We start from the raw sequence: 21,712 nt of genomic DNA on the forward strand, positions 1-21,712 counted from the left end.
CAGTGAAAACAAAGGCAACAGTGCTGACAGAGCTAACAGTGTTTACCTCCTCTATATCTTTACATAGCTAATAGTTGTTTGCTGCTATATTAATGCTCTGGATATCATATAGAGAAGCTTTAATGACATTGCCTAAAGGTAACGTGCATGGATAATAGAAAAGGATGCAGGGCGCTGCCTTGAGGAATTTGAAAATCCATACTCATGTATTTAGAATTACAATAATCAATCAGCACAAAGTATGATCTTTCAGAGAGATCTACCTCAGAAGAATATGTTATATCTGCAATCTGCCATAATGGAAAAAAAATGCATAGCAATATTTTTGCGGGGATTTTGCATTTCATTGTTTTACCCAATAATTTCCACAAAGAATTTCACATACTGTCCCTCTTCCTGGCAGTTAGTATCTCAAGAAATTCTTGTCATCTTACCACAAACCGCAGCACCCAGCAGTAAGGAAGTAACCCACAACAGGCCTATACGTTGACCTGTTTAGCTTATAGAAGCAGCATGCGTACATATACATGTGTGTGTTTGTCTGAGGGGGGATTCCCCTGTCAGCACACACTTTGATCTTATAGCAGAGTTTGTGTTGGTTGCTGTCTATCTGATTGAACGTGCAAACTGTTTCCCAGTAATGATAATACAGGTGACTTCTGAGAAATGTTGAATTTGATGTTTTTGCAATTTCACATTTAAATAAACAGAGCGCTGCTTTCACTTTCATGTCGTGCTTTATTTCAACAGTCAAAGACTCAAAATGTTATCCTTTTACGTTGTTATAGTCATCTATAGTGGTTATTTGCGTAAAAAACATACAATTCAAATGATTAGGAAATAATTTATACTATTTTTATTTAAATATTTGCTTTGATTAAAAGAAATCTTTGCATTACTATTTCTAATTATGTATTATAAGCTGCTTATAGTTAACTTTAGGAAGTTAAATAGGTCATATTTCTCTCTCTAAAATCTATTTTATATTTCTGTGAAAACATCTCCTTCAAACAACTGCATTTATTCAAGTTACTCGCCAAAAACTACATTTTACAAGATTACACTTGAATGCATCATGATAGCGTTATAATTTACATTCGCTCTATACTCATTTTTACTGAGCAGAGTTTGAACTCATCATAATGTAACTGTATGGAACATGTTGTATGGACATGTTGTGTGTGTGTGACGTTACTGTTTGTGCCACTGTGTGCCGACGTAAAACCATCATTTGGCTTGACACCTGTGTGTGTGACCGGCAAAAACTTGTATACATGAATATAATCATAATCATATCCTAATTTTCTATGAGCGGAGCACGCATTTTAAACGTCAATATCGCAGTCGATCATTTAATTGTGAGAAGCTAAAATCGTGACCACGATAAATATTCGATTAATTGTGCAGCCCACATAAAATCTACAGTTTTGTTAACACAACTCTACTTTGTGGTTTGTCTTCCTTATAGACAGCAGGCAGGACTCGGCCCTGAACCTCACCACCAACGGCACAAGCAGCATCAGCATGTCAGTGGAGCTCAACGGAGTGGTGTACACTGGTGAGTATTGCCGCCATGTGGCACAGGAAGTGCAGCTGATCACTTCCTTTCTTCTCAGTAACTATTCAAGTATGAACCCTGAAAATAAGCACTTTAAATAACTATGGACGGAGCCACGCCAGCTGTTTCCCTCAGCCTTTATGGTGAGCTAGGCTAACCTCCTCCTGGCTCTAGCTCTGTATCTTTTCCTCTATGCTTTATTTTAAAATGGAGATGAAATTAAACAGGCATACTTTGTATTCTAACCTTTATTTTTACGTGTCTTGTATTTTTTCCCGTCCAGGTGTTCTTTTTGCTCAAGCAGCAGCAGGGTCGGCTTTGTCCGGTGCGGTCGGATCGTCCGCCTCCAACAAGACGGTCAGCAGTCGTGTCGCTCCACAGCAGCAGCAACAGAACATACCTACCTCAACCTCAACCTCCAGCAACCCGTTGTCTTAACAAACCCCCAGCCTTTTCCCCTTTATTTTTTTTTTTAATTACCACGCTAAGTAAAGCCAAAAATCAACCTCATTTTCTACATAATCTATGCCAAAAAGAGAAGAACCATAAACTGTACAGAAAGACACAAACTGAAACTCAGATCACTTGAAGTACACTATCTCAGGTTTTCTCTCATTAACTCACCTCTTTTGTTCTTCATAGCCAAAATGATTTCGGAAAAAAAAAAAAAAAAGAACATCTCAACCGAGAGCCAGTATATGCTAAACAAATATGTATGCACAACCTGTGAATTATTTATTTCTGCATAAATGTACAGACAGAATATCGGAGAACAAAAGAGAAGGTAATAACTAGGAAGGGTAATAATGCACTGTTTACACACACAAACACAGCTACTGATTGACAGCGATGTTCTCTCCTCTAGGGGAGGGATTCTTTTTTAATTTTATTTTACCTTTTCATTGTCATTATTGTTATTCTCTTTACTGTGTTTTATCATTTAAATCTTTAACAATCCTCTCACTGCAGGAAAAAAAATTATATATTTAGAATTCTATAAAAAAAAAATATGAATATCCTCTATTTTTAATCAGAAAAGCTTTAAAGGTATATGTTGTTTCGTCAGGGCATATAACAAAGTACCGTTGTGACCTCATTTTATGTAAAACCTTATTCACATGACAGGCGTTTTGGATTTGGAAGAGTCCCGTTTTGTACCGAGATACACATCTTATCAACGCCACAGATTCTCCAGTGAAACACAGATGTGAAACAACTGGATCTCAAGAATATTGGTTGGCTTTTTCACACATTTGATCCATTATTGATCGCTACCAGAGTCTCGGGGGTAGCTAATTAGCTGGAATGCTACTTAGCTGATGAATTCAAGCAGTCGTTGTGGTTCTTCTTCCTGAGACAGCTGGCTCATTTTTATCTAAAATCCTCTCCTGCTTGTTGACATAAGGCCAGTTCAATGTATATCTGTGCCAATCTTGCAGGTAGTTTGTCAAGCTTAGTGTTCAAAATGGCTGTTTTGTTAGAGTAAGGTCAGTTTAGCAGGTGGGAAAATGAACTTCCCCACCCCCTTGCTGCACCTCAACACGCTGGACTTTCTGAGCCTCGGCGGCGTCCACACCGACCGTTGCTGCTCGGGGTTCAGATTGTAGGTGAATAATATACGTTTTCGATTGTTCTCAGGTGTCCGTCAGCTCATCGCTTTGTACAATATCTTGACAGAGCAGTGCTTTTCAACATCTTTCTCTGCGGAAAGATCAATTTTCATCTTTTTTTTTTTTTCTCTATCTTGGCCTTCTACTGGAGTGATTGTCTTCAGGTCAGACGCACGCCTGTATTTGTAGATAAAGCCCTTCAGCAATCAGGAGTGAGGCAGGAAAACTGTGATTTCCTGTCTTAAATACACAGGACTCGAGTATCCACTAAATCCTTGTCATTGTGGAGACGCTCACACGGACAATCAGGTGTCAGGAGACGCTAAACTTGACAGTTATTTCAGCTCATATCTGACGTTTTTTTTTTTTTTTGTATTATAGATTACAGATGCTTATATTTTTTGTTTCAGCTTTGTGTTTTGCATGACTTAGTGCTTCTTCTGATCCAAGTGCTTCTTATCCTGTGCCGGGACAAGGATCGGGTCTCCTTGAGACCAGCTGTCAAGGATACAACAGAGAATGTCTTGTGATCCTCTGACTGTTTTTAGATGTTTTTGCTTAAGGGAGGGGCTTTTGACAATGTGATCTCAGAGGTAATCGTAGCTGCGGCTGAGCGCTCGCTTGTGTCTTGTACGAACACTCGCTGCAGTTGGATGTATAGAAGGTTAAATCTGCCACGGTGGAGATACCATATCGTTCATGTGTAGTTGTGTTTCTGCATTTTGAAGTAGATCAATCACTCAGCTTTTTGAACTTTAACCTGTGTTACCTCTCTGGACTGTTAAAGATTGTTACTCAACCCCCCGACCCCCCCGCTACGCAAAGCAGCCTCGTTCCTACTGACGTTAGGAAGTAAATCAGGCTTTGTATGTGGGTTCTGTTCTGAGGCCTTAACACAGCATGAGTTGACCAGAGGGCCAGCAGTACCTCCGTCTAATCAGTTTTTACTGTTCCAGTCAAATATCACCAGATGGCTTTCGCGGCTTTGATTCTGGACTCGCCTCTCGGTGGGAAATCACCACCAGCTGCTACGCAAACACTGGTCAGTTTTGAAAAGTACTCTTTATACTCAGACAGCCAACAACTCTCGTCCAAAGACACGTATAATCATTAATAAATGCTGTTCTTAAAGTTTTGTAAAATAGTGAGGAGTGAACTGTCCAGCTTCACTTGTTTTATTACTGCTGTTGTTGGATTTTAAAAGTTTGTCAGAGGCAGAAGCAGAGACAGGATCTCATTGGCTGAGTTACATCTCATTGAAGCAGAAAACCGCAGTTGTTTCCATAGTAACGAAAGAGGAATTCCTGTCAAAATATTAACAGAACTTCAAATACGTATTATAATGTATTTTTAGATGAGAAGCAGTTAATGAAACCAGTTTTTTTAATTCACAAACAAACCCACTTACTCACATTCAACAGGCAGCTGATTCTCCACAAGGGGGGCGCTGCCGGGTCATTGTCAAACCTGTTCGATGCATGACAACCTGCGCCACCTACAGGCAAGAAAAGCAGCCTAATGGTACATTTCCACAGCCTCCATCCTTGCCACAGTTCCCATTCATAATCTATTTTAAGCAGCCGTGCAATGCATCCTGGTAGTGTGGTGACGCAAATCGAGAGACGGGGCGCCACGTTGGCCGCTCCTCATTTGCATAAAGTTGAGGTCAAGGCTATCAGGGGCATCCGGCGCAACTCGCCGCCCCTGGAAACTCCTGAGAAACTTTTAAACTAACCGTTTGTCGATCCAAAATAAAGAAAGATTCAGCAACTGCATGACTTATGTCTCGCATAAAATGTTTTCAGAAACACAAACTAGCCGGCATGTTGTTTCTGATTTGAGAGCAGTAGCCCACGAGGGAAAGCGTTCGTCCAATCAGGTGCCTTGTGTCTAATGGCAGCCCATCAAGCGTCCAGTACTGGGAAGCGAGGCGATCCCTTGCGATAAAAAAACGCCCCTGTAGACATGTACCATAACCGTGGAAAGATGGAGTCCGTACACACAAACATGCACACACACTACACATGGCCGCGCCAAAGGACGCTGGGGCCGTCACACTATGAATAGATAAATAATAATGGAGAATTATCGCGTCTAAATAACCTTCAGCGGTCATTAAGCACTCTTGTGTCAGCTTGTGGATGTACAACACCAACTCTTTTTCTTTAACCTTGAGCTTTCTCAGGCACTTATTAGGTTTTTAGATCAAACACTCAACACAAAAATACAGATCTTTGTCAAATGCGTTAACAAAGCTTTTTTTGCTGGTTTAAAATAGTTAATGCAAAACCTCAAACACTCACAAACAGCAGTTCTAAAAGGGAAAGTTGTAACAGTTGTTATCTGCAGGTGGCACACAAAACTGCAACAGATATTACTTTCCTGACCTAAAGTTGGCACAGGTTGACTGCTGCTGCTGTTGTGGCTCTATACCTGGATAAAGCAGCAAACAACGTAGCAGGACTAGACTGCATGGTTGTCCCTTCATTAGCGTTCTTCTACCTCTGTATAATCTCACTGAATAGCAGTATAATGCTTCTCACAAACAGCAGCTCTTTGGCTCTGACCGTTAAACTCGACCAATGAAATTGTTTTTGTGTCTGAGAAACATTTGCAGAAGTTTTTTTTTACAGATCTAGAAGAGATGCAGATAGTAACATACATTGTTTGCACGATGAATTTAGTTATTTGGGGAAGAGCTGGTTGTTTTGCAGATGTTGCGTCAGTCCAGCAGACTCATCAACCATTATGTTTGATTATTTATCAGGTTCTCAGTGCAGTTTTAACTCTGTTTTCTTTCCCTCCAAAAATATACATTTGATAGCATAATATTTTTTATGATAAAGTATGATGTCAGAAAGTCAGATTATGGTTTTAACTCAGTTCTGAGCAAATGTGTAGTTACAGCATTTTGCATATGTAGAGCAGAATAGTCTCTACAGTATTGGTGGTATATATATACTAATGTATAGGTATATAGGCCATATATGACAAAAAGACCCCGGGTGAAAAATTAATTATAGCGTCGTCTTTCTCCTTGATTCCTCTGTGGAAGCAGCTGTGACTTTCAGAAATGACAGTGTAAAAGGATGTTTGGTGGTGTACAGGAAGCCCAACATCTCTCTTTCTGCATGAGTAGCAGATGTCACAGTTGCTGGTTAATGGCTGATAAATCAAATAGAGACACGCTGTGCCTGAAAGCATTAGTTTGGGGGGAGGGCTGCTGGAGAAAGCAAAATTCAATCAATACCGATCTAAAGGATCAACATTGCTTCTTTAGATTTGACCCTGTGACCTTTTGGCATCTGAGGCAACATTCAAGCACCTGCCCCCTTCAATGGATCCATGTTTATCGTGTATATATCTATCGACCAGCTCTGTGAGATATTTGCATTTGAACAGCGGAGGTACTGCAGCTCTCTCGCTCTCTTACAGTACGTGCACGGCGGCATCTTCAGGGAAGCTTTTTAATTGCGTGGTAGCGACAATCAGCAGGCGTTAAGACAACACTGTATACCTCCAAACACTCTGACATCCCTTCAACCACAATCGAACCCTGTTTCTACCTCAAGAACTCATAAAGCTTTGGCAGATTTCTTTGCTTCAGCTGCAACAGACTTGTGTTCAAGGAGGGAAACCTCATCAAAATGTTGTTGATGCTGATTCATAAAGACTTTGAAAGAGATTGTAATGACCACAGACAATCAGATATCACCTTTGGTTATGCAAGGGGAACCCGTGATGTCACTGAGGGTTCAGTTCAAGCTTCAAACGTCTTTACTAAGAGCGCCCCTCAGTGGAAGGTTTTTGTTATGACGCACAATCAGTTCAGATTTCCTAAATGGAAAAGAGCCAAGGCTGCAAAGATTCAGTGTGACATTTTCAGTGTTCATATCCTGTGTCTCCAGAGTGTTTTCCTCGTTGAGGTGACGAAGCCTCTTTAGATCATCACGGGACGCTAAAATGCTCCACTGAAACCAGACTCAAGCTCCGTTAGAGGCATTCAATCAATAATCCAACATCCTGTCTTGCTTGTTTCTTTGTAGCTGTGATCAGGCAGGTTCATCTATATTTTAAGAAACATTGGAGCTGTGAAAACTGTATCAGTCTTAACTCTGTATGAGAACACAGGTTGTTCTGAGTTTTGAAAAGAATTTCCAGCAGGTTTTTGGTTCAGAAAGGTGTTTTTTTTCCAAATGCTACCAGCTGCTTTTTATGTGTCTGTGTAGCTGCTTTGTTTTCATCATTAGATTAGACTTTGCGTCTTGCTTCTTTTTTTTTGTCAAAGTTACATTATTGTTGTGTGGTAATGCAGTTTTAAAGCTTGGGTTGATTTAAAAAGTCTGCTTGTTTGGTGCATTCATGTGCTGTTGTACAGATCTGACACATTTTCATCACATTCTTAATGCATTTTGTTTGTCTTGGAGTTTGATTTCCCCGACAAGGACGGTAGTAAACGCAGTGCTATTTAGGGGCTGACTCCCAATCAGCACAACCCCTCTGAGTCTCTTGTGGTTGGCTTGCTCGCTATGTGTTATAACTTTCAAGTGTTTCACCTTGAATTATTGCTGCTTTTACTCCCACCAGAGCCGTAGCTAAAGAAACCTGACGAGATCCAGAGTGTTTTGCATGGAAAATTGACTCAAACTCCTGTTCACATGTTGCCGACATGGAAATTCTGCTGGAACATTTACGGGTTAAGGTGCATGTGGGGTTTTAGGGGCTTTTGACTGAACTTCACCACTGACTTTCCCTCCATCAGGGGGACTGTGGACAAGGAAAATAACAAGATGCCTTCTGCTGTGACAATTGTTGTATGAATTAACCTGTATTACAAAGATTCATTAAATAATGGCTTTTTAGGGCTATGAATTATACCATGTTCATAATGTTTTTTCGCTCTTTCTTTGCTTTTTTTTGTGAATATGCTGTAGCAACCGCCGGCACACAGATTTACATTTAGAGCAGATTTATTAATATAGCGATAATGATGATTTAATAATGTGATTATTTTACGGAAGCATGTGATGTGCGTGTGGGCTTCATGTGTCTTCAAGATAATTTCAGAACTGAAACAAGGCTCTTGTCTCTTACAACTTCTCAGGAAAATCTACCTCTACCTCCAGTTTGATGCATTTGACCCAGTTACAGTTTAGTGGGTACACAAAGAGGGCGTGAGAGTGGGCACCAGGGTCTGAAATTTGCTCCAACGTACCAGTATAGTACTTAAAGATTAGTTACAATCACGTGAGGTTGTATTGAAAACAAGTATTGTGGTGTATTTATATCATTATCTTGGCTGGAAACAAATAAACTCTCAGCAGATATATTTATCACCCTGGTAGGTGACTGAGAAGTTTATTTTGGACTCTGGTTCGTCTTCCTCCGCCTCTCTGTTTCTCTCTCTGTGTTACAGCTTCGTAACGCTTCTGCTGTTTAGTTTATTTGAGCATCAACAGGGAACCTCCAGCTCAACAGCTAACTACTACTCAGTACTACAACAAGTACTGCTTCTAGTACCACTGTTAGTACTACGAGTCATTTTTCAGTCTGTTCTATTAATGTGTGCTTATTCCTCCTTTTTCTATAAATGATTACTTTTTTTTAATGAATGGGATGTCTCCTGGTAACCACGGTAACAGTGAAGTGGCGGTGGATAATGCAACTGTTTTTTTTTTTTGTTTTCTTTGTTTTTGAAGGGTGAAGAGCTATTCTTGCCTATTTACTCAATATGTGTTTGTGTGAATACTTTTATTTTGAATCTGAAATTAATAAAATATCATCTTTCTTAAATGTCAACAGAGTTTTTGATGTTTTTTTATGTATCCTATGATAATTATATGAGATATGTTCCTTCATTTTTAATTGGTTAACTGTCTTTAATTGAAATATGTTAAAAGCTCCACATCAGCCTTTAAACTAATTATTTTAGTTAACAGGCTACAACTTTTTACAGCCTCTTCTGCATAATGAGAGATTCAATTTTACTGTGAATCCAGAAGTATATATTTACCTTTTTAATTGTCTTATAGCTTTATTTATTTAAAAGTACAATATTTGCCTCAGAATTGTAGTATAGAGTAAAAGTATAAAATGCAAATACTCAAATAAATTAAATAAATAAGTAGGACTACAGTATTTGAGCAAATGTAGTTAGCTTCTTTCCACCACTTTTTAAAGAAACCTCTGGCAGAGGTGGAAGTATTCAGATCTTTTACTTCAGTAAAATTTGTAATACTACAGTGTAGAAATACTGTTACAAGTAAAAGTTCTGCATTCAAAACTTAACTTCAGTAAAAGTATAAAAGTATCCACATCGAAATATACTTAAAGTACCAAAAGTTAATAATATATATGATATCATTGTATTATAATTGATAAATGGGATAGAACCCTGCAACGTGACTGGCGTCTCACGTTAACGCTGTTAGCTCTCTGAAGCACCGCCCAATAGCAGTGTCCGCGGTGATGAACCCATCGCACCCCGGCAGATTCAAACACACTGGTTAAATGATGATGGTGAGAGGGGCGGAGCTAAACTCTACTCTAACACCGCTACTGAAGCGGAGACTGACGGAGGAGAAAACGAGCAACATAAACGGAACTGAAAGCGATTAGCTAGCTTCATCACAGCGGAGAACGTCGTGTTGTCGATGTTTATACGTCTAACTTAAAGAAGACAACATGAGACTCAGGTCTCAAACCGTTACGTGTTGCCCGGAGACGCCGACGACCAACCGCCGACGGTCCAACAAAGCGACGCCGAGACCAACCGACTCACCGGAGACAGAGAAGCCTCCTAAAACCACGGTAACCACGGTAACCTGCCACCTTTTGATTAGTTTATTAGTTATCCACCTTGTAATAACAGCCTCACATATATTGGTGGTACAAAATGTTTGTAAGTTAATGTAAATCACCGGGTTTAGTAGTATAAGTAGCCTCTGATGCTAACGGTGATTAGCATTGCTAGTCAGTGCTCTAATAACAAAACGGTCAAGACCTATAGAAGGAGGATGAGTCACGGCTTAGGGGGGGGGGGTTTGGTGTACTACGCATGCGCAGTGTAACTCAATTTCGGCGAGTGCAGGCCAGACGTTACTGCGCATGTGTAAAACCCCTTTGATATGACGCTTGTCCCAGCCTCCTTTCCATAGGCCTTGAAAACGGTGGACTGTGTTGCTAAGGTTAGCCAGCAGCATCTGGACGATACGTGAATCTGGCTTTACTCATGTTAACTAACCACTGCTCATTCTTGGTTTACAAGCACCCCGAAACTGCTAGCGTCAGATAACAGAGAAGGGGGGTGATTATATGTATATACAATACTGTATATACTGCTCCTATTTTATACTTAATTCTATTTAAATGGTTCATATTTTGTTACACTTTGTTTAGCTCTTTTTTTTAACTGTTAGCTGATGCATCTTGTTTTTTGCACTATCCCCTTTGCTGCTGTACACTGCAAATGTCCCCACTGCGGGACTAATAAAGGAATATCTTATCTTATCTTATCTTATCCTATCCTATCTCATAGTTACTCTGTTGCTAGTTTATTTGGTACACCAAGTTAAAAGCTAACTCAGCTCAACAGCAGCCCTGTAGTTATAAGCCCAACTCCATGCAGGTCATTACCTCTGCCAAGGCCAGAGAGGATGGAGGATCGATACACTATCAGACATCATAATATCACGATACTCATGTTTATAGATATTTTCTTAAACCCCTACTGTTTTAGAGAGATATTGATTCAACTTAAGATAAGATATTCCTTTATTAGTACAGCAGCAAAGGGGATAGTGCAAAAAACAGGAAGCATCAGCTAACACAGGAAAAAAAAAGCTAAACAAAGTGTAACAAAATATGAACCATTTAAATAGAAGGAAGTATAAAAATAGGAGCAGTATATACAGTATTGACAATAAACAGACTATTAACAAAATTGCCCAAGTGGAAAATGATATTGCACAGTGAGAATGAATGAATGAATGAATGAATGAAATTCCACCTGAAAATATCAGGTATTTGTCAGTTTTTGGTGTGTAAGTGGTCTACTGGGAGCAGTGCTGGTTGTGGAGTCTGACAGCTGCAGGAAGGAAGGACCTGCAATAGCCTAGTCTCCTTCACACACTTTGGGTGGAGCAGCCTGTCGCTGAAGGAGCTCTGCAGTGCTGAGATGGTGTCCTGCATGGGGTGGGAGTCATTCTCCATCATGGATGACAGCTTAGCCATCATCCTCCTCTCTCCCACCACCTCCACTGGGTCCAGGGGGCATCCCAGGACAGAGCTGGCCTTCCTGATCACTCTGTCTAGTCTCTTCCTGTCCGCAGCCGAGATGCTGCTGCCCCAGCAGACCACTCCATAAAAAAACTGCTGATTATAATAATCATTGTGTGTGGTGCTGTTCGAGTTGTGTTGCACTATAGAGGTGTTTTTGTTTATAATCTAACGTTACCAAACTATGATGGACCAAATCTTATCATTATTTAATGTGTTTTTTGTAACAGAATTTTATACGCCAGTGAAATGTCACCTTTTATTTTCGTTTTGATGGTGTTTTTTTTATCCGCATCAGACAATCATTGTACACATACTCCTCTAATTTGAGGAGCAGAATGCAGTGGACAAAGCAATCCAGTCATATTCAGCACTTGGCTACAAATCCTTCAGTGGATGCTTCAAGTCCACAAGACATAGAAATCACCAGGCCTTAGTGAAGCTTTTACATACAGTTCAGAACAGCAGCTCTCTGACGTGGTGTCTGAAAGGGAATTGATGCTGCAGCAGAGGATTAAACAGTCCAGTTGCGTGCTTGAGGGTCCCAGTAAAAGTAGGTCACCAGGCCACATGCATGCAGACTGTTTACACACAGGACTCCAGCAATGTATGCTTGCCCTCTTGAGTCATTTGGTTTATGGCTAACATATGGGAATATCCTTTGTTGGGACTGTTGCAGAATTAAAGAAAAAAAGTTTAGTTTATTTGTGAAGGGACAGTGCAAACGAATAAATACATATGGTATTTAAAAAAATGACAGAATTAGCCAAAAGGCTATTTTTCATCTGTTGTCCCTGCAAGGGAGCAAGTAAAATAAAACAGATATGCATGATCATTTAAACTCTGAAATGGATCTGCTTCGTCTTAGTTAAGCCTTTTGTCTGTTTGTGTCTGTTTTGCATTTGAATAATAGCATAATCATGTAGTATTCATGTTGTTGTTTGTCTGTTTCAAAGGCTCAGGCTTTATGCACAATGTTGCACATTTCCCATGCAACTCGGAACACTTATTGGGGTAGCTGTAATATTCCTGCTTCTTTAAAGAGTATTATGGTATTTTTGGTGTATGTTTTTCACTTCAGTTACACAGAATTGCCTGAATAGACTGCTACAGGAATGAGTCCTAAAACCCAGAAACGAGTTAGCACTTCCAGTTCCCTCGTCTGGAAGTCAATGGGTTTTTTGAATTCGTTTTTAGTTAGATGCCTGAAATAAGGTCAATGGTTAACACAAGTTTAAGAGATTTTAAAGTTTTGTTCTACAACATAAAATACATCAACAAATACCCCACTTGTGAATTTTGAAGCCTTTATGTGTCTAACTTAACTTACTCTAGTGTAGTCATCACGCTGACTCCTCCGCCTTTACAGCCTTGTTGTGTATACGCGTGCTGATAGCTTTTTACTTCTGGCGATCGCATTAACACTTTAAAAATCTAGTCTAGAGAACCAGTGCGATGCTAACTTCTGGGTTGGCCTACAAAAATACGTCATCCCTGCAGCACTCCATGGGAAGACTCCAGAGGACGCCATTGGGCATTACTGTGCTTGTTAAAAGACCTCTTATATTCGTGGTGGTGTTTGGTATTTTGGTCTGAACACATTTAGACAATCACACTTCTAGTTTCCATCATGACTTTTTTTTTTTTTTTTTTTTTACTTTTTACTGTGTAGGATGAAGAGACCTTGGATAATGACAGCCACCACTCAGATGACGAAATTCCCACAATGACGAGGCGCCCACTGCCTCGTGGCCGGCCAAGGAAGAGAGCCATCGCTGTTGCTGACAGAGAAACAGGTATGCTTGGCAGCTTCCACTTCTTCTCAAGGATGCTTTAAAAAAAATATATTAACATTTTGTTTTTTCTGAATATCAATTCCTTACGCTGTCCACTGTTGTTGTTTTTGTGTTTTCTGACTGGTCGTCTCTAGATTTGGCTTTCAAGACTCCAATCAGGCCCATCCTGCACCATGAGCGCATACTGTCAGAGATCGACCCAGCGTCTCCTCGCAATACAACAGCCAGAAACATCTACTCGCCCATCGTGCGTTTCCTCACACCCACCAAAGAGAGTGAGTACAGCTACTGTCACTGCAATTCTCTCTTCTATATAGGGGTGGATGTAGCACCTTAAACAGACTTTACTTATATGAATGCAAGACCTCAAAAAGTCATAAACAACCTCTCCACATATTTGATTTAATTTTGTGTTGTGGGACAGTAAGAATGTACTCGTCACCATCACCGCTTTACCGTTCACTTTGGGAGACGTCCAATCATTCTTTTGAAGATTGTTTTCTTTTCTTATGATGGAAGTGTCTGGTGGAGCAAACTCACTTACCGACCACATTATAAATGTGCCAGTGTTTTTCTGGTGGCTTGTGGTAAATTCCCACCCCGGGTGCATCAAATAGAAAGAACATTAATGTGGTGAGCGGACAGTTGGTATTTATTTTACTAGTAGAGGGCTCAGTGTCCTGTTCCAGTATGAGTCATTGCTATTCCCTTCTGAAAAAGTCAGAAACTGTTGACACTGTAAACAGCTTTGGTAAATGAGTCTCACTGTTTTGGTTTGTGCATTATGTGATAGGCTCCTATAGCTTTCATGTTGTGGTCCGGCACAGCTACAAAATTTGAAGAAAAATAAACTATGTACTTAGCTGGGATTTCTGTCTGCTTTGGTTGTTCCTTTGATAATATTACATTTTGTCAATAACAATAAAGCGCCCATTAACATTGAGAACAGACGGGAAACAAAATACTTCAGAGCTTTCCATCAATAATACAATTAATACGGATAGTTTATCAAATATGGCAAATGACTGCTGGAAGTAAGTATTAAGATTTCGTGGTTGCTCTGAGATGAATAGACTTGTGTTGTTTAATGTTTATACATCTTTTTGTTTTTTCTGTCCAGATGTGAAGCGTGCTGACAGCAGTGTGGTGATGAGCCCAGAACAAGGTGTGTTTGGTTTTGGCTCTGTTGACCTTCTGGCTGGAGAAGAGGAGGATGACACCTTCAATCCGTAAGTATAAAGCCTCTTTCAGACATATTTCACCTTAATCTGACGGTAATTTAACAACCCTACGCCCCTACTGGATGTCTTTTATATAAGGGCTGTCAATCAATTGAAATATTTAATCAAGATTAATTGCATGACTGTCCATAGTTAATAGTGATTAATTGCACATTTTTATCTTTTCAAAATGTACCTTAAAGGGAGATTTGATCAAGTATTTAATAGTCTTATTAACATGGGAGTGGACAAATATGTTTTCTTTATGCAAATGTATGTATATATTTATTATTGGAAATCAATGAACAACACAAATGATGACAAATATTGTCCAGAAACCCTCACAGGTACTGCATTTACTGTAAAGGTCTGCGATGGATTTGAATGACATTTTTTGGTGGGGTGGGGTATGGCACAATGAACATCCATTACATTTTGGTGGCGATCCGGATCATGGTCCGGATTCAGGAATTCTTTTAAGAATTCCGATCAGCCTGCGCATTAAGACCACAAGGTATAATACATGCGCAGTGTAACTGATGACGCGTTGATGACGCATGACCCCGCCTTCTTCCTTCTGAGAGCAGAGAGATACATGTGTGGATGTGTGATGAGACTCCGAGGTGCGGCGGCAGCTGCTGGCCGTCCGCGGTGAGAAAGAAAAATGCGGTAGATGACGGGATGAGAGACAACGTAGTGTAATGTTATACAAACATAACACGGCTGCTGCATGAGAGAGGCATCCGCCGATGCGTTACACGGAAACACACCGTGTTAATAATAAGCCGACCACCTCACTGTACCGCCAGCTGTGAGCTGTGATCTGTTTTTAAAGTCAGGCACCTTGTTCTTTCTATTTCTGAGAGCATTGTTTTCTTTTCCAGCTTCACGTTCATCAAGAACATACCGTCGCAGTCTCAGCATTCCCTACCCCAACTCAGAGATATTCCCCCCAAGACCAGGAGCACCCCAGAGGCCACGCTGGTGGTCGACCTGGTGAGTTCAATCCTCTGGAGCTTCCTGCCTCACACGTGGGCACAACAAAATCAGATACATGAAGATCCAACGTGGAACTTCGACTTTGACAGATTAATCTTAACTCAAAGTCCACTTATTATCTTTTTTTTCTGAGCTTCTCTTCTTGCTAAAGGTATGGATAATTATTGTGAGTGGCAACCTTGGGTTGGCAGAATGTAGTTGTATGATGCAGCTGTTGAGATGCTGGTATGAATGACAAAGAGCCTACATGTATTAAGACATGATGATCAAGACTGCAGTGATATAAAGATGGAGCAAAGTTGGAAGGATCCCAAATGAGCCAACAGCAAGAGAAATCTGCACCAACTGTGGCCGAGCAGGTCGCTCCAGAGTCTTGGTGTCTTTGCCAAATAGTCGGTTCTTGTCTGTACTTGTGTTCTTGTGAATCATCATCAGTCTCAGCCAAAATACTGCTCCAATCCAAAGTCAACATCGAACCAAGTACAGTCCAAATGACTGGGGGTGTTCTTGCTCTGCCGGTTTAATCAAGGATATTTTGGAAGCTGACTTGTGCGGCTGCTATGCCACTTGATTAGATTTCAATTATGTGGCCGATGTTTCCAAATAATGCCTACTTGGAAATTTGCTCCAACGTTTTTGGAAATGTGTGGACATTTTGTCAGCTAGCAGCCCAGCTCCTGGTTAAACAGTCTAATGTTGGCAATCCCTTTCCTAATTTACAGCCGGCTCTGTGTAATTGTCTCTATAGTGTCTTCTTATATGATATTTTGGAAAATAAATTCTGGTCTCAGAGATGAAATAATATTTGTTGCTGCCACATTAGTTTGTCTTAACGTAAATGTTCATGTTTAGGATTTTTTGGACTTTACAACAGCGCTGCCTCTGTGGACTTTGTATGTACAGATACACCTTATTTCAATTGATGTATCTAAATAGAAATGCACAGAGGCAGTAGTGGCATATATATCCAATTTAATTTTTTGATATATATTACACATTACAGAATTGAAAAAAGTCTGTTAGTGCACTGTTGAGTTGAGATTATTTTGACACTACAGTAATCACCAGAGCCGAGTTTAGCCGATGCTGTTGTCGTCCCGTTTGCAAATTGATTGTTCTGCACCTCAGGAGTCTGGATGTAATAAGACTCACAATAGCTGCATGTTGTTTTCCTGAGCTAGATTCAAACACAGTGGTTGTTTTTGTCTTTCCCCATCTGTCTTAAATCTTGCCTTTGGTTCAGATGTTCTTATTTGCTATTGCTTAATTCAGAGAGATGTTCTGGAGAACAACATATTACTCTGTCACACTGAGACAGGAGTATGAGTTAAAAAAGGGCTTTATTTGGTGAGGTAACTTGTGTTAACCAGTAAGGATGTAACTTGGAGTTGATTATGGCAGGTCAAACTAGCAGTTTATTTCTCTATGTGGCTAGTTAAAGCAGAGACAGTGCACCATCAACATGGCACCCATAACCAGAGCAGTCTTGGGTTGGGATGGGTATCGTTAGGATTTTATCATATACTACTATTTTTATCGATACTCTTGTATGTTCTTTCCCATTACTAAATAATTATTTTTTAATATATTATTATATACATAATTTATTTATATTGTAATATAACTAAATATTGTTTCTAGAGCAGCAACAGTAGTGTTTATAACAGCAAAGTCACTATATAAACTCAATCAAATCTCAGTGGAAAAAATCCCATCCCATTGGTGCCCATCCCCAGTCTTATGTTTTAATACAGCAATAAATAAAGTCACATTGATCCATGTCCTTCCAGGAGGAGACCCTGATGTTCAGCTCTCTGAATGTGATCGAGGGAGCAGAGTACACCTTCCACTCAGCTTTCCAGGACCATCAGTACAAGGTAACCACTCGCTGCACATTTTTTAATCTGAGGCACACTGGGCAGATGAAGGACGAATCACTTCAGTGTGTTTGTCCTTTTCAGTGAGGGATGACAGGAGATATGAGGAAATCTAGACTTAATGTGGAGAAATACCAGAACTAATAATAACACACTGGTGGGACATTGTGGCGGGCAATCAACCACCATGCTGTCTCTTATTTCATTCAGTACTCAGTGATTAAATGTGGTTTAGCATGTTAAGCCCATTAATATCCAACTGTTTGTTTCAGTGCTGCAGTAAATTGTAAGAAAAGACAATTTTCTAAATTCAGATTAAGTGAACTGCATTTGACAGTTTTAGATAATTGAATGTATAAATTTGTTATCTAATTTTGTCATCCTTTCTGCTCCCCTGTTATCAACAGGTGTACATGATCCTACGACCACATGTCAAAGAGTTTCTGCAGTCCATGGCAAAAATCTATGAGGTAGGAGTTCACGAGTTACTCTGATATAAAATGAAATTGTCTGGTTGTTTATTGGTGCAGTTGGCTCTAGACAAGTGTTGTCTTTAATTTAATTAATCTGAACCAAATTATTTTCCACCTTTTTTATCTTATTTTTCTTTGTATATGAAAATAAATGCGAACTAAATGTAGTTTTCGAGGCGTCCTGATGCCCGTTGAGTTCTGGTTTGTGTGGAATCGGTTCCAGCTGCTGTTTATGTTCTCTTCCAGCTGTTTGTTTACACATGTGCAAAGAAGGAATATGCCGAGAAGATACTGGACATCCTGGACCCGCAGAGAAAGCTGTTTCGGTATGTCTCCGTAAGATCTGCTTCCACTTGTGTTTCATAAACTCTTTGCTCAACTGCAGAGACGTGCACTCTGTCAGGTTTATCAGACTCAGCCGGTGAGTGTTAGCCTGCTGCTGACCCGTCAGTGACCAGCACACTGACGTCTGGAGCGTCTCGGAAATGTTGCATGGTTTGTTTGTGGTCGGATCATCAGTTGGTCACTCTGTGATGTTCTCGTTTAACAGTGTGAGGGATTTAGCTGACTGTTAACCCAGAGTGACAATGAGTGCAGATGTGTTCGTGCCGTATGGTGAGGACAGTAGAGATTAGTTTTCCTTTTGGCTTCAGGTGGTTAATGTCACACAGAAGGCATGTGAAGATGAACAGATAACTGACTGAAAACTGACATCAGAGTCAATGAAAATTCAACATGAAATTCAGAAAAGGCGTTGATGTGTTCAACATCCCCACACTGAAAGAAATGTCGGACTACTGTCTACAATGCTATCTGTCTCAGGAAATATTCCTCAAACCTTCCTACTCAATTTAAAGTGTCTATATTCCATCTCACTGAGATCACTCTGCAGCTCCCTTCGGCTTTTCAGAGTTTATAGCAAGTTTCAACTCAATGTTTAGCTGTCCGGCCCACAACTTTACTGTTTTGGTTCACTATCAGCGCTCGCATAGCATCATTTTTGGTCGCAGCAGGCATGTGTTTTCAGTGAAAAAGCTCTAAAAATCTACTGTACACAACTTGCACAGCAGCAGACAGACACAGTTAGCGACTAGCTGGTGAACCAAGTGGAGCATTTAGCAGCTAAAGAGCCAGATATTCTCCTCAGGAGGTGGTAGAACAAGGAGCTAAAAGAGAGAGAATAATGGACTTACATTCATCAGGTGAACACAAACACGACTCCACTAATTTTCTCTCTTACTACTGTTTGTGCAAACAAACAAGCTTTCCATAAGTTGTCAAAAATAAACAACATTTTGTCTCTTATAGACATCGTCTGTATCAGGACGACTGCGCCTGCGTTCTCGGCCACTACATCAAAGATCTCAGCATTCTCGGGAGGGATCTCGCCAAGACGGTGGTTCTGGACAACGCTCCCCACACATACCCGTACCACGTAAGCACTGTGATTTTAAAATCGAATACTGTTATTTTCTGGTGGTATTCTACAGTTTTGTTATTATCAGCAAGTCAACCAAAATCAACAGTGTGTTAGTCCGTATCTCAGTTCCTCCTTCAGCCCACTGGTTCCTACTGTAGATAAATACATAGTTTTGTTGGCGATAAGAAAAATATAGAATACCATCAGACTTATCTTTTAATAACATAAAAATATTATTGATGTTTTGTTTGTCAGACGTGATAGTCCTCCATATCAGTTCTCTGACGATGGTGTAATCTTGCAACTGCACAGTGAAAACAAATACAAGACCGTTTTTATTCATTTAAGTTTTTGTTGTTTTTGCAGCTGATGAACACGATTCCCATCGAGAGCTGGTCCGGGGCGCCGGAGGACCGAGAACTCCAGAAGCTCGTCCCCTACATGGAGAAAATGTCTGCAGCGGTATGTCTGTCATTTTATCAGCTTCTATGATCATTGCAGATTACACGTAGGCATCAGATTGTAGATTTCTGTCTCTGTTTCTTTTTAATGATACGAACACTTTGAGCCACCAAAGTTAGACATTTTCAGATCCTGTGAATATGGGGGATTTAAGTAAAGTTTTGTAATTATTACAAGCTAAACATGTAGGGATGGACCAATCTGATACACTGGATCAGTATCGGCAATGTTGACCGTATTTAGCAGATCGGGTATCGGGCACAATGTGACTGAGCTGTATTAAATAGAGGGGTTTTTGTTGATGTCAGTTGCCATGTTTCCATCGCAGGAACTTTCCCTCGAAACTAGGAACCTTTTGAGGAACTGATTTTGTTGCGACCGCAGGGACCAGGGTTTAAATTCAGTTCGGGGGACATGTTATGGGTCCTTTTTACCCCCCAAAAACGCCCTGGAGGGGGGGTGTAGTATTTTCTGAAAGTGCCAGAACTTTCATGGTGGATTTTGTAAGGATGACCGTTGATGGTAAAACACACACACACACAGCAGCGCTGCTTCAACAGCGTCAACTCTTATACTGCATCATTCATAAACATTGAAATACTCTAGTATCGATTTAGGACGAGGGGAGAACATTTTTCTTTTGTTAGATAACATTGAAAGTAAAGCTAGGCTCTGCTGTCGGCTTCCCGACTCATTAAAAAAAAAAAAGAGGGAGAGAAATAGAGAGACCACGAAGGTGAGCGGTAACATCAGAAGAGAGAGACGTAGCGCGGCGGTGCTGTGAATGAGAGAAAGAACAGTTATTTTGGGAACCATTGCATTACATCCAACGTGCATCAGCAGCTGAAAGTCCCAGAAACTTTTGGTGGCAACCCAGCTGCACCACTTACCCTCATTCAGCCACAGCGAGCCACCGACTCCGTTCTTAATGCCACAGCAACCGCTGGCCTCTAGGTTTACAGATTGTTAGAGCGGCGACAATCACCCATCAATTAATCAACTACTTGTTGCAGCTCCAACATATAGACCAAGCGATTAATTGAGAAATGAATGTGCATATTAATGTATAATAAAAGTAATCATTGGTTGCAGCCCTACGGGTTTAAAAATGTGAAGAAAGACAGCACTGGTATCAGGTCGGTAATCATATTAGAAAACTTCCAAAGCTGGAATATTGGAATCAATATCAGAAGAGAAAACATTGGATCCCTAAAATGTACTTAAATATCCAAAGTATTTGCAGTGTTAAAGAATTGATCCGTTAATATGTAGAAGTGTTTAACAGTAACATCCGACTTGTTTCAGCGCTGTGTGAAGACTATTGTTTGAAGTGTGAACCAGATTGTTTTTGTACATCAGTTTTATTCTTGTTTCAGTCGGTTGTGAATCAAACAGCTGGTTATCTGCAGCAACATCTGCTGTCTGTCCTCCCCGGTTCCATCATCCAGTTTGAATATCTGCTGTTTTTTCAGGAGGATTTTCGGGAGGTGCTGAAGAAGAGGAAGGATCACTTCCACAGGCTGCTGTCAGAGGACTAACAGGACCCTCCCACACCCCCCTCCTTTCACAGCCCATGTTTGCTTTCCCTATGCTTTGGCTAAAAGCAGAATCCAGTTGGAACTAGCTAACCTTTGTGGCGGACCTGCTCTCCCTCCTCTCTCCTCCCTGATGACTTTAAAGGACGGCACATCGGTATTTCAAACATGCTGCTGGTCGTTTGTCACTGAAACCGTTCCTCCTGAGACTCATTCCACAGGGCGGTAAACTGCTGCCTGGTGTTTCTGTATATTTACCAGACAAAACTTGAAATATGATGTTAATAGTCGTGATTTTTCTTTTATTTATTGATTATATTACTAATCACCTGCGGTAATCTCTGTATATTTTAGATATGCTTTTTTGTATGCAATAAAATCACCCTGATAATAAATAGGAAAATAAAGCACTTCTCTCACTCACACTGGCTTTACCTTCAGTTCTGTAAGATGATATTTGATTTAATACTAAATGTTGTACGTCT

The 21,712-nt window shown here is 40.3% G+C and overlaps 2 protein-coding genes across 5 annotated transcripts in view; both read left to right on the top strand.

Moving 5' to 3' along the window:
- Positions 1-8,967, top strand: part of arid3a (AT rich interactive domain 3A (BRIGHT-like)) — a 57,230-nt gene extending 48,263 nt beyond the window's left edge. For all 3 annotated transcript variants that reach the window (XM_037769988.1, XM_037769990.1, XM_037769989.1), the window contains exons 8-9: positions 1,469-1,558; positions 1,842-8,967. In XM_037769988.1, coding sequence (XP_037625916.1) covers positions 1,469-1,558; positions 1,842-1,996 — 245 coding nt within the window. In that variant the 3' untranslated portion in view covers positions 1,997-8,967. The remainder of the gene's footprint in view (positions 1-1,468; positions 1,559-1,841) is intronic.
- A 700-nt stretch (positions 8,968-9,667) lies between these two features.
- ctdspl3 (CTD (carboxy-terminal domain, RNA polymerase II, polypeptide A) small phosphatase like 3) lies at positions 9,668-21,652 on the top strand. 2 transcript variants are annotated; one of them, XM_037770901.1, is made up of 11 exons: positions 9,668-9,987; positions 13,118-13,241; positions 13,376-13,516; positions 14,362-14,470; positions 15,346-15,457; positions 17,251-17,337; positions 17,745-17,807; positions 18,057-18,136; positions 19,119-19,245; positions 19,597-19,692; positions 21,165-21,652. In XM_037770901.1, the coding sequence occupies exons 1-11, from the start codon at positions 9,853-9,855 to the stop codon at positions 21,228-21,230; spliced, it is 1,140 nt and encodes a 379-aa protein (XP_037626829.1). In that variant the 5' UTR covers positions 9,668-9,852; the 3' UTR covers positions 21,231-21,652. The 2 variants fall into 2 exon arrangements, with proteins under 2 accessions (XP_037626829.1, XP_037626830.1); XM_037770902.1 differs by having other exon boundaries at positions 9,669-9,978.
- The last annotated feature ends 60 nt before the right edge of the window (positions 21,653-21,712 follow it).

The sequence above is a fragment of the Sebastes umbrosus genome, chromosome 5 (assembly GCF_015220745.1).
Source record: "Sebastes umbrosus isolate fSebUmb1 chromosome 5, fSebUmb1.pri, whole genome shotgun sequence".
Taxonomy (NCBI): Eukaryota; Metazoa; Chordata; class Actinopteri; order Perciformes; family Sebastidae; genus Sebastes; species Sebastes umbrosus.

Excerpts from the sequence above, each read along its gene's own strand:
- ctdspl3 (XM_037770901.1), top strand. The coding sequence starts at position 9,853 with ATGAGACTCAGGTCTCAAACCGTTACGTGTTGCCCGGAGACGCCGACG. Across the intron at positions 15,458-17,250 it reads CCACGCTGGTGGTCGACCTG|GAGGAGACCCTGATGTTCAG; the intron begins GTGAGTTCAATC and ends ATGTCCTTCCAG. Across the intron at positions 17,338-17,744 it reads TCCAGGACCATCAGTACAAG|GTGTACATGATCCTACGACC; the intron begins GTAACCACTCGC and ends TGTTATCAACAG.